The sequence below is a fragment of the Haemaphysalis longicornis genome, unplaced genomic scaffold (assembly GCF_048455015.1).
Source record: "Haemaphysalis longicornis isolate Haplotype H1 unplaced genomic scaffold, Haemaphysalis longicornis Haplotype H1 scaffold_8, whole genome shotgun sequence".
NCBI lineage: Eukaryota > Metazoa > Arthropoda > Arachnida > Ixodida > Ixodidae > Haemaphysalis > Haemaphysalis longicornis.
In genome coordinates, this window is record NW_027526445.1 from 129342800 (window position 1) to 129355011 (window position 12212).

A 12212-nucleotide genomic window follows, 5' to 3' on the forward strand; every position below is an offset into this window, starting at 1 on the left:
AACACTCTGCCCAGCGTTCGTGGTGTGATCTCTCGCTTGCTGTTCTGCTCGCCAGTTCACGAGCGTTCGCGCCTGAAGTGGGGAGCAGAGTGTTCTCGGAGCCGGCCAGTGCCGCCGGTTCTAGCGCGTGCTACTGCGGTCCGCTTTGGGAGAGATGTGAAAGCTGCGGACCAAACGATGCGAACCTGCCAGTCATGGAGAACTTTCAGCGGCAAGTTGGGAAATCTATCTGAGGTGCAACAGCCGGGTCTCCGACGAAGGGAGAGGAACCGCCAGCTTTGCTCTTTCTCCAGCCTTGCACCATTCGTGTGCAAGTTGCGCCAATATTTTAAGCAAATAAATAATCCCCTCTACCGCGAGGTTACTCGCCAAATCAGCCCGGAAGAGGACACTCAGCCTTTCAACATTGTTCGCCGTCCGCGGGCAGCTGTGTGAACCTCCATAGCGCCGTGTAATTAATCTCAGCCGCCTCGCCTTTTGAAGCATACACCGGTGGCGATCTCAGCCAAGATCGACGCGTATTCAGGCTTTATAACCCCGGGTTTATTCAGCTGTGTGTACCCACACTTCAGACCCCGCGCGCCTCGCCGGCTCCGTCGTTCGTTAAGAGAACGGAACCGGAGAACAGACTGAGGCAGTGGAGTATAGAGCGGAGGGGAAAGAAGGGGAAATAATGAGAGCAAGCAGAGTGCTTGGCTCCTATCGGCTGACACTTCTTCTTCCTGCACGCCTGCTTTAACCAAATAGCCTTGCGCCGCCGCCGCGACCACGGCGCTGTGTTGTGCGGGGAAGCGCCGTCTCCCGGATTTGCATAAAGGGCTCGTTAAACAGCTTCCTGCCGCTCGGTATAGTTGGTCGGGGCGCGTTATCTTGCCCCGGGGCCGACTGCTTTCCCGGCTATGCAAGCGAATGAAGTGCCGCTGGGCATGGTGGTGGGGGTTCGGGCGAACTACGTGAGAGGGAAAAGACGGAAAGTCGTTCTAGATGGGTCCAGCTGGGAGGCGAAATAAAAAATGCTATGTAAGGTTGGGGGCAAGCATGGAGATTCGCGGTTTCTCGGGCGAGCGGTACCCTTCGTATTTACGGGGTCTCGTTCTCGCTCCGCCCTTGTTTCTTGCTCTGGTGTCTTCCGGTTGAGGGCGGGGTGATAAACGGCGCTTGTGAAGAGATAAGACAGTGACGTCACCATTACGAGCGGTACTAAAAGATCTTTTTGGAAGAAGGTCCTGCAGACGTTTTGTCTTGTTCCCCTTTTCTGAGTGGTGGACTTGAGAATACCTTTTCGTTTTTATTTTTGTTATTTCGGGGGCTTAGTGCACCGGAACAACACCTGGGCTATATGAGGTGGTAATGGAGGTCTCCGGATTAAATTTTATCACCTGACCACGGCCGCTTCGAGTGACCGTGACCGGGGTCGCCGAAATTTCGACACACGGGTGTTCTCGTTTTTCGCCTCTATCGTTTTTCGCTTTTCGAACGCGTGAGTTCGTCGCTGAAGCGCATATGGTGTGACGCGTGCAACGCTGCAACATATTTCTCGTCTCCAGCGGGAACGTATCCAACAATGTGGTGAAGCGATCGGTGAAGGATGCGCCAGATTTTGGGATCACCTGTGCACGCGTCTGCGTTGTATAGTTGGCACCACGACGTAGAAAATGGAGTGCTACGGTACTCGAATTTGGAGGGGAAAGCAACATCGTCATAGGCGGAGACAGATCTCGGCATGACGATTTTTTCATTAACGGCAAGTATTATTTATGCGCGTGGATAGACATGGTGTATGGGGCAGAGTTTACTATACTCCGGGAAAACTCAAGAACGACTACGGAAGTTGCCCCCTGCGCATCACCGCAGCCGGCTGCTACTCCGCTCGGCGCCAAAAGCACCTTACTGCGAGTATTTTGAGCGTGACCGGAGCCGTTTCGGTAATTCATGGCACTTAATCTGCTTATAAATTCCTGCATCGACTACAAAAAAAAAAAAAAAAAAAGGTGCGAAAAAGAAGACGATGTCACAAATTAAGCGCAATCTCCTTTCGAAACGCGTGCTCGCGTTGACATCAGGGTCTGTTGCTTCAGCGGAGTGATACACTACATGAGCTGTCGCCGTTCTTAACTTCCACCCGAATACACGAAGACTGAAATAAAAAAAAAAGAAGTTATTCGGCCTTATTGCCCGTCTTTCAGGCTGAGTTACGCCTGGCAATTGTGTTCTCCGGACTTTTCGGTGGGTGTTACGGATGATTGGGCTGTGGGAAAGTTGGCCTGGTACTCGGAAGCGAACTTTGCGGGAGTTCTCCGCCCGCTTGTGTTGTTTCGCCTGGGTGGTAACGGCTGATCGACATCCGCCTGGCTTAGCGCTCCTTATCGCTCGACGTCAGCGCTGCTCGCGCCACGGGCGCGTGCAGGCATTGTTATCGGGGACGCGTCATGGCACGTCGAACTCGTTTATGGGGCCGATTATTTTGTGCGGAGTGAGTAGTATGCGCGCAGCGGTGTGGCTTATCGCTGTTAACGCCTCTACTGACTTGATCTGTGTACCCCATTTTTTTTTTTCCTTTTGGGAAGGGGGAGGGGGGCATGTTTAGATTATTAACGCTTCACTGGTTCTGTAGCTCTGACCAGACGCGGTTGTTAGCTGTGTCTGCGGCTGTTTTAACCGCGTGTCATCTGCCTCGCTACTGCAGCTGTTTGTATTATATACGGCGCATGGCGACTACAGCGCATGCGCGCAGCTTTGGTTTTTGTCAACGACATCTAGTGTCGTGCGCTCCTTGTGTGCGTGTTAGTGCGTTAGATAAAACTGATTGATTGATTGTAGGGTTTAACGCGCCGACGCAACGCAGGCGATGAGGCGCGCCGTAGTTGAAAGCTCCGGATTAATTTTGGCCACCTGGGGATCTTTAACGCGCGCGCAAAAATCTCGTACGCACGAGCATTTCTGTTTAAAAATAAAGTTCGAAAATAAAAGTTCGGCCGAAATTTTCTTCGTATACCTGGTAGCTCTTATGTTAAGCTCTAACGTATAACCACTTTCGTTACGTCCACGGCTTAAAATTTCCCCTGCCAGCTAGGGGGGACCAACTGTGTTAAAGCTTGAACGAAACACAAATAACGGGCTAGTCTTTCCGTATCTGGTTCCATTTATTTCATCGGTCCCCGTTAAAAGGAGAACGACAGCTTGGCCCAGATAAGGAAATTTTCCTTCGTTTGTCGCTGCGGAGCTCGACATGTGCTCAGCTTTCCTCCCAGCTAATCCAAGCGGCGATAGATTCCATCAATAATGCACCTTTTTCCCCCTCCGAGCTTCGGGAAGTAGCCCTTTCTTATTTATCGGGTGAGTCGGTGGTCGGCCAGTCTAGTGGCGAAGTGGTTGTTGCAGGAGGAACCGTGTTCTTGCTCGCACTTCCCGAGCTCTTTTAGGTGGACGCGTTACACGTTCCATGCACTCTTGCGGGACGGCAACGAACGGGCGAGATAACGGTTCCGAGCGTTAATAAAAGATCCACAGGAGCCGCATGTACCATCGCCCTTTTTTCTTCTTTGTTTAAGCTTATGCGGATTTTGTTTATATAGGGATACACCTCCGTTTTGTTTTGTGTGTGTGTGTGTGGGGAGGGGGGGGGGGGGTATCTGTCGCCGAAAGTTTTGCTGTGCGAAGCTTCTCTGCATACTTCTTTCCGTAATCACTAACGCCTACATCCCTTTCCTTTATGTTGTGTTGGTTGTGCGTCGAGAGTTGCACCTGTTGTTCGAAAAGAGTGCACTGCGTCATCTTATTAGTCCTGTTGGTGCACTTTTGACTCCACTTAATCACCGGGTTATGAAGGAAGGGGAAGAGACGTAGAGGTCCCCTCGCAGTGAAATGAAATTTTGGTGGTTATCATGCGAGGTAACTTGTTGGATGGAGCGGAGGTTCCGTTATTGCGTTCCAGCCTTTTCATCCCTCAATATTTACTAACGCGAAGGCGTGTTCTGGGATATGTTGCGCCTGCGCAGTTACATCGTCCTTCTGGGTGCGCCAATTATGGTGCCAAAAGCACAGCGCACTGGTAAAGTGGCTGCCCCAGTACGAACAAGTTAGAGGTCCATAAAAGGCCCTGGCAGGAGAAGCCGAAAGAGGGAGTATACGGTTCGATGCGAATGTTTAAAGAATGCCAACCGGATGCCTAATACGTATCCTGAGTCGCCCTTTCCACAAAGCAAGAATATGTTTAGGAGGCGAAACGGCCTATTGCGGCGGCTACGAGCAAGCGTTGTCGCTGTAAGACCTTTATCCGCAGAGAAGGAGACTCTGGGCCATGTTAAGAGAGGGGGAATGCAGCTCGAGTTCGTATTGCTGGGGACTGAGTTATCGACATCGAGAAGGGTTCATTGTAACCCGCCGCGGTGGCTCAGTGGCTGAGGCGTTGCGCTGAGCAGCCACGGCGCAAGCGAGCAAGGCTTTGCAAAAACCAGAGCGGACTGAAACTGGCGACCACCTGCACCCGCTCTTTTAGCGGGGAGGGCATTCCTGGTCTGGCAACCATGGTAGCCCCGCAAAAAAAAAATGGCGGGAAAATTTGCTGGTACGCCAGCCGAAATGCTACTGGGTATGACACCTGATGGACTATCAATGATAAGCCGGTATAACCTTCGCTGCCCGCGAATTCGTGCACCGGGCGGGTGACGGTATCTTAAAGCAGGTAACTAACTGGGTTTCGTCTGCGCACAGCTTTCCTATCACGCTTACAGAGATGAAGCGTTGTGAGTGCTAGATCTTGCGAGGTTATGATGATGATGATGGCTAAAGACATGCCTTTTGAATCGTGGTGATGCTAAAAGCCACCTCTCCTGCTTACGTTATTTACGGATTCTTCTTTTAGAGCGCAGCACTTAAGCGCCCACTCCTGTGGTTTCGCGTCGTCCCTCGCAGTCGGCCTCCTCGTAACCGAGAGCTCGAATAGGACGCCGAAGATAGGGCGAGCAGGAATGCGGAGGAGGAAAGTAAGGCGAAAGTGTGAGAGGGAGGACGGCATGCCGAGGCCGCTGCGAGACATGCTCGTCAGCGGCGACGCGCTAAGAGATAATGCCACAGTATAGCCCGCGCCGTCGTGCGTTCGCTGATGATGCGATTACTTCCTGATACGCATGAAGTACTGTCCGAGCAGGGGCTCAGTGCCGCCGACTCTGAAGGCCCGCGCCGTTCACGGAACAGCTATGTGCCGTCGCCGAGAAGACTGCATAACTTTCTTAAAGACGATAGTCTTTCTTGGGCTACTTAAACCCATAAATTTTGGTCTGTCTGTTTGTCTGTCTGTCTGTCTGTCCGTCTGTCTGTCTGTGACTCGATTCAGCCACCCGGCCAAAGTAAAACAATGCCTGCGCAATAGTCTTATATAGTCACAGCTAAATCTACCCGTCTAAGTCCGGTGTAATATTCATACCTGTCAACATTGTTGAAGAAGAACAAGACTTTACGCAAATATAAGACAACAAATTAATACAGAAGTGATGTTTGCAGTGTTCCTTTATAAAAAATCATACATGCTTGACTTTGGCGAAATTAAATACTTCATCAACTGCAGAAAAAAAATTCACTTCGCCGTCGCCTGCTGTCGCCCGCGCCACTATAGCTTCTTGCGCCATTTTAAGGAATCAACTGGCAACAGTTACGAAAGGTTGCACTAGATAGGTTCCAAGTTCTGCTTGCAACGCACGTGGAGTAGGGAAACGCGGTTCTATAAACGTTGAAGTAGGGCGCCTCGATTCACGCGCGTCTTCGCCGTACGGCAGCGTTGGCATCGAGGCACCAGGTTTGGGGAAGTGGAACGCGGAAGATTTAAAATGATTTAAGCAAACCTTTGGCGTCTTTACCTTGGGAGGAGCGCGACGCAAGAGGAACAACATGAGAGGTGAGCGGGAAAGCGAAGGGAGGCATTTACTTGGCAAAAGTCGATAAAGACTATCGTCTTTTGACGACATTTGCAACGAAAGAAGCAGATAAGCGGCCAATTTTTTCAACTTAGAGTCAGTTTACGTTTAGATTACCTCCTGAAGCTTACTATGGATCGATCGATCAATCAATCAATCAATCAATCAATCAATCAATCAATCAATCAATCAATCAATCAATCAATCAATCAATCAATCAATCAATCAATCAATCAATCAATCAATCAATCGCTTTTGCCGTGGTCGCTCTTCTCGCGCTACTCATTTTTGCTTTTGTCCCGCCATGGGCCTCTCACCTACAACAAACGCTCTTGTTAGTCTCGAACACCCCGCTAACTATTATCGCCTCCTCGGCTTCCCGCCGCATCGTCGGGGCATGTCATCTGTGCCTACGGCAGCGTCAGGCCAACCGGCGTCGTCAGAATCGCCCGGCGCAACACCACGTGCCGCTCTCTAGTGGAGACGTGCTGGCTCATCGACGCTGCGGCGTTATCGCACGAAAATTCCCGAACTGGGCCGCATTCTCTTCCTTTGTTTCCGACCTTCCGCCGCTGCAATTAGGCGGCCGTGTCTCATCCTCATTCTCCGGGTCGTCTCTTTTCGTTTTTTTTTTTTTTTCCCTCCCCGGGGAGTACTTGCGCGGCTGGCAATATTAAAGCCAGATTCGCCTCAAGGCAGAGAGCTGTGCGCGCGCGCAATAACCGCACAGGACTCTGCAGAAGGGATTAGTCTTAGCCGCGCGCTCCAGAGGTAAATGTCTACGCCATGTTTTTTTGTGTTTTATTGTGATTTATTGGCGTGTGTTTAGAGCGTTCTCCCTGCCGTACTTCCGAGTACGGTTGTGTTGGCTAAAAATAACAGCAAAAAACTGGTATTGTAGCGGCTTACGGATTTGAAATGAAAGTTGGGTTTAGCGCGTGGAATTGTTTGCGGTTGGGATCAAAGAGCTGCGTATGCAAACTGCGCGTGCTGGCCGAATATGTGAGTTTGTTTCTGTTGTTTTGGCGCCGCGTTGGTTTTTGTTCGCGCACTCGGTGCCGCCGCTTTTGAATCGGCACAGCACGAAGGTCAGAAAATTTATTTTGAGGATTGTGGGACGGCGCACGTCTAATGGAAAACTGGCGCTAGAAACTAGCCACGTGTCAAAGCTGCGGGTTAACTTTTTCCTCTCTCTTTCTTCTTTTCGAGATGTGCGCCGTGCGTTGAGTATCGTACGGCGCACACGTTAGCAGGCTGGAGTGGTAATTTGTACCTTTGCGGCTGCTGCGGTTTTCTCCTCTTCTTCTGAACACTGGCGGCTTAACTGCGTTACTTATGAAGGCTTAGCGGTGCGTTTGTGCTCTTGCGTTCGCGTATCCATTATGCTTCTTCGATTATTCTTCTAACCGTGCTTCTTATATGCTTTTTATGAGGAATACGAACGGCGATCACAGCAGCGCCCACCGTTCGTCATGCTTGCGTGCGGTTAAGAACGACTAATATACTATAATGAGCATAGGCACAGAATCTGTTGTGCATACCAAAAGACATCATAACCCGACCTCGATTAACGCGCGTCTTCGCCGTACGGCAGCGTTCGCATCGAGACACCCGGTTTGGAGCAGTGGAACGCGGGAAATTTAAAATGATTTAAGCAAACCTTTGGCGTCTTTACCTTGGGAGGAGCGCGACGCAAGAGGAACAACATGAGAGGTGAGCGGGAAAGCGAAGGGAGGCATTTACTTCGCAAAAGCCGATAAAGACTATCGTCTTTTGACGGCATTTGCGCCGAAAGGAGCAGATACGCGGCCAATTTTTTTTTTTTTCGGGGAAAGTCGAGGAAAACTTCTACCTCCTTCGCAATCGAGATGACGAGATGAGGAAGCCGCGGAGTCGCTGGTCTTCACCAGCTGTAACTTGGCTCTTCTTAGGTCTGCGCATCTTATCGGTATATCGGGCACTGATTCCGCCGAGGGCTCACCGTCTCCATCCACTAGGGGAACACGTGCGTGCCAGAGCTTACGCAATCTCCAGGCGCAGCCAATCCCCGACGCGCGTGACTACCCATCCGAACATCAGCGCCGCGACGCGCCCTCCCTACACCTGCTCGTTGTCTCCTCGCCACTTCCCCTCACACTTCTTGGCCTAGCATTTTTCTCCTCTCCACTTTTCTGCGCTGCGTTTTGAGCGGCACCATTCACGGATGGAGCTGAAGCTTAAAGAGCTCCTCTGCTAGCAATGCCACGCGATCCTGTTGGGCGACTCACCTGACCACTGGTCCGAGGAAAGCCAGGTGGAAGAGCACCCGGAAGGCCCATCCGAGCGCGCCCATGCGCGGCCGGTGCACGGGCGTGGCGATGACCCCTTGCCCGCCGGCGAGCTCCTTGGCCGTTGCGCGGCTCTCGCGGTCGTCGTGCATGTACCAGCGCAGGCTGAATGCATTCACCGTCACCGCGGGCACCACGGTGACGGCGAGCGTGAGGCCGAACCACCACAGGTTGCCCTCCAGGTAGAGGAAGTAGCAGGCCGCGGCGTCCGATCCCACGTCCGCCGCGTACGCCAGCAGAGAGACGAGCGTGAAGAGCGCGCTGAGAGCCGTGAACCGGTCGCTGCGCTTGTCCAGGGGCACCGAGGACGACGTCTCGCACGTGTCGGCCGCCGTCGGGGGCAGCGAGCGACGGTGCGTGCTGCCCGAGGCCGCGCACAGGTACGGGTGGCGGTCGATGAGGGCCAGGCCTGGGGGAGGACCTGCAGCATGGCGAGCAACGACTGTAAGCGAAGACACTGCTCCCGTCGCATCGGCGATGAGCTTTAGAAGATATGAAGGGGAGCAACTTTTCGCTTGCCCTCATTATTACTTCTTCTCTTCAAAAAGCCACTTGAGCTGCAGTGACTTCTTGCTTGATTAATTAAGGGCATAAGCAACCAGGCTGATTAGGAAAGTCGACCTTCTATACCCACGGGACCGGCGTAGGCCTCACAGTCGGCATACTGGCCTACTCAGATATAAGCGACAAAGAGAAACGAGTCTGTCTGCTCAGCACTTGGTTTAGTTTTGTGGGGCTCCCTTCGGAAATCGGCTACATGCTGGGCTGAGCCCAACATTCCGTATTCCTGACTTGGCTCACAGTCGCGTGTCGAGGGCCTCCGTGATTAGCTCCGTCGCCACGCCGTTGCTGATCGCGGAGGCCGTGCCGTGGCGTGGCGATTCCCCGTGGTTATACGCGATACAAATTTACGTTCCAAATGGAGACACCACGCGGCCTCGATCCTCACCCGTGGGCGGCCCGGCCTCTGCGTACTCCGGCAGGTCATCGTCGTCGTCGTCCTCGTCGTCGTCCTCTTCCGTGGTGGGGTCGTGGTAGGGCGCCGTGGGCGGCTGCGCCCCGTGGTGCCTGGGCAGCGACGAGGCGCCCCCGGGCCCGCCCAGCTTGAGCGGCACCTGCGGCTGCGGCGGCTGCGCGGAGAGGCCGTGGTGGTGGAGGTGCCGGGTTGGGTGCGAGTGGTGCAGGTGCTGCTGCAGCGGCGCGGGCGCGGCCTGCAGGTGCGCCAGGTACGGGGGCCTGGCGGCCGGGTGCTCGTCCAGGAGCTCCACCTCGTGCACCACTACCATCGCGCGGCGGGCGTGGGGCGCCCGACGCACGGTCCCAGGGGATCAGGGTGACGAGGCTGTGTTTTTGGGGAGGGGGTGGGGGGGATCGAAGAGAGCGGGAGAGTAAAAAAAAAACTATTAACGAAAGATCGACATTGGCGGGCCTCTAAGAATGCTTGAGCAACTCGTCTCTCTCTCGCGCGCGCGCGAACATGAGACTCGGCCGGATGTGCACGCCTTGCTCTGGCTTCGGAAACCCGCGACATTATGTTTCTCCCACAATGTACAAGTTTGGTTTATTGAAAAACCGCTTTGTCCCGGTAACAACGATAGCAATTTTATCTCAAACTTCGATCATATAACGGAGATGTTAAAGAACGCATGTGAAGCAATGGCGACTACCTAGCCCCTTTCCGGGAACTTTTCTGTGACGTCACGGAATCTCGTTTGTGCGATTGGCTCCGTCCGCCGACTTAATTCATCGCTAAGACCCGCCGCGGTGGCTCAGTGGCTAAGGCGTTGCGCTGCTGAGCACGAGGTCGCGGGTTCGATTCCCGGCCGCGGCGGCCGCTTTTCTGATGGAGGCGAAAAGCAAAAACGCCCGTGTGTACGAGATTTCGGCGCACGTTAAAGATCCCCAGGTGGTCAAAATTAATCCGGAGCCCTCCACTACGGCACGCCTCATCGCCTGCGTTGCGTCGGCGCGTTAAACCCCCACAATCAATCAATCAATTCATCGCTAAGACACGTGGGTGGACGATTGTAGTGGGGCCTTCTAGTTCCGATTGATCGCATTACTTGAGCGCAAAAGTGCAGTTAACACACTGATAAGTGTTTTTAGTGCCGGCCCATATGACGTCACTCCTGCCGATCCCGGGTCACTGTAGCGCGAAATTTGAAAGTTTTTTCAATATTCCTTTCGTATCTTAAGTTCAAAAATGTCTTTCGTGGCTGAGAGAGGTACTCGAGTTTAGTTCTTTAAAATAAAGAAGGTTGTATTTCGTCTTCGTGGCCTATTTAAGGGCAGTGAAGAGCAGCAGGAGTGACGTCTTCTTGGCGACGTCGTCCTCTCTTCTCTCGAACGCAGCTCTATTTACCCTCTCTCTCCACTCTATCCCTGTTCTTTGCTCTTCTGTCGCCTGCTCTGTCGACAGAACGACGCCCCTGTGTTGACGGAGCGACGTGGAAATGTTGCCGACGGGCCGCACCATTTGCTCACGGAATATTATTGAAACAATTTATCAACCTGAATGCCTGGAGGTGCTGCTGAGCACGAGGTCGCGGGTTCGATTCCGGCCGCGGCGGCCGCTTTTCTAATGGAGGCGAAAAGCAAAAACGCCCGTGTGTGCGAGATTTCGGCGCACGTTAAAGATCCCCAGGTGGTCAAAATTAATTCGGGCCCTCCACTATACGGCTCGCCTCATCACCTGCGTTGCGTCGGCGCGTTAAACCCTTCAATCAATCAATGAATGCCTGCAGGCGTGCAGTTTCAATTAACCTTCACGTATATCCTCGAGATTTCGGGGCCCTCACTACGCCACGTGAAGCTAACGAAATGAAGTAGTCGCTGTGTCGCGTTGAGCGTTCGTTGCGGCAACCGTAGCTCCCTGGCATCTAACCGCCGCGGTGGCCCTGTGGCTTAGGCGTTGTGCTGCTGAGCCCAAGGAGGCGGGATTTCGTCGAGGAAACGGGAGGCCCGTGTATCGAGATGTCGGAGCTCGTTAAAGATTCCCAGCTGATCAATATTAATCTGGAGCCCTCCACTCTACGGCGCGCCTCATAGCCCAGCGGTGTGTTGAACTCGCGAAAGTTGACTTTCTGGCAGCGTTTGCCTGCATGGTCTAACGCACACTGGCACTACCCTAACGTTGACTTTAGTTGCGTTCCCCGCCGTGGTGGCTCAGTGGCTAAGGCGTTTTGCTGCTGAGCACGAGGACGCGGGTTCGATTCCCGGCCGTGGCGGTCGCATTTCTGATGGATTGGTTGATTGTAGGGTTTAACGCGCCGACGCAACGCAGGCAGTGAGTTCGAAGGCCTCGTTAAATGGTAGGGCCAAGAGTGGCGATAGATCATTTTCGAAGGCCTTGTAAAAGCCCGCACTTAACCCGCGTGGACCAGGTGACTTTCCGGGGTTTAGGTTATTGATCGCACATTCAACTTCTGCGGCTGCAATTGGATCATTTTTTCGCTGCTGAGCACGAGGACGCGGGTTCGATTCCTGGCCGCTACTGCCGCTTTTCTGGTGGAGGCGAAAAGCAAAAACGTCCGTGTGTATGAAATGTCGGCGCACGTTAAAGGAGCCATGAAGAGAAAACAAAAGTTTGTTTTATTCGAAAGATTAGGTGTTTCATAGTACCCCAAGCGCTTTCCCGGAAGCAAATGATGCTTTATTCACTGAGAAATAAGGCAATTTAAGCCAAAATTTTAAATGTCCCGCTAAAATTGCACATTTGGTGACGTGAGCAACGGCGTCACACGGGCCGGTCCATGAAACAGATACTTAGTATGTCGACTCCGTATAGCACCCACACGCGGGAGTCGACCGAGACGGCGGCCATTTTAAAAATACTTGTAAAACCTAGTGCACCCGCAGCCCTAGTCATGGAATCGCCTGATCCGGAGAACAAAACTCTCGCCGAGGAGCTAGGGCTTGCATTTAACAACCTCACACCACTTGAACGCTCAATGCTTCTAAGTGCACGAGCGGC

The 12212-nt window shown here is 53.0% G+C and overlaps 2 protein-coding genes across 5 annotated transcripts in view; one reads left to right on the forward strand and one right to left on the reverse strand.

Annotated features, from left to right (window-relative positions):
* LOC144149486 (uncharacterized) overlaps positions 1-12212 on the forward strand; it is a 589882-nt gene that overhangs the window by 215825 nt on the left and 361845 nt on the right. The window lies entirely within an intron of this gene.
* The window catches only part of LOC144149488 (XK-related protein 6-like), a 281464-nt gene that overhangs the window by 57038 nt on the left and 212214 nt on the right, over positions 1-12212 (reverse strand). Inside the window, exons 4-5 of the mRNA XM_077681078.1 lie at positions 9189-9581; positions 8180-8660 (exon numbers count right to left, since the gene is read on the reverse strand). Of these exons, the coding sequence (XP_077537204.1) occupies positions 8180-8660; positions 9189-9525 (818 nt within the window). The 5' untranslated portion in view covers positions 9526-9581. The remainder of the gene's footprint in view (positions 1-8179; positions 8661-9188; positions 9582-12212) is intronic.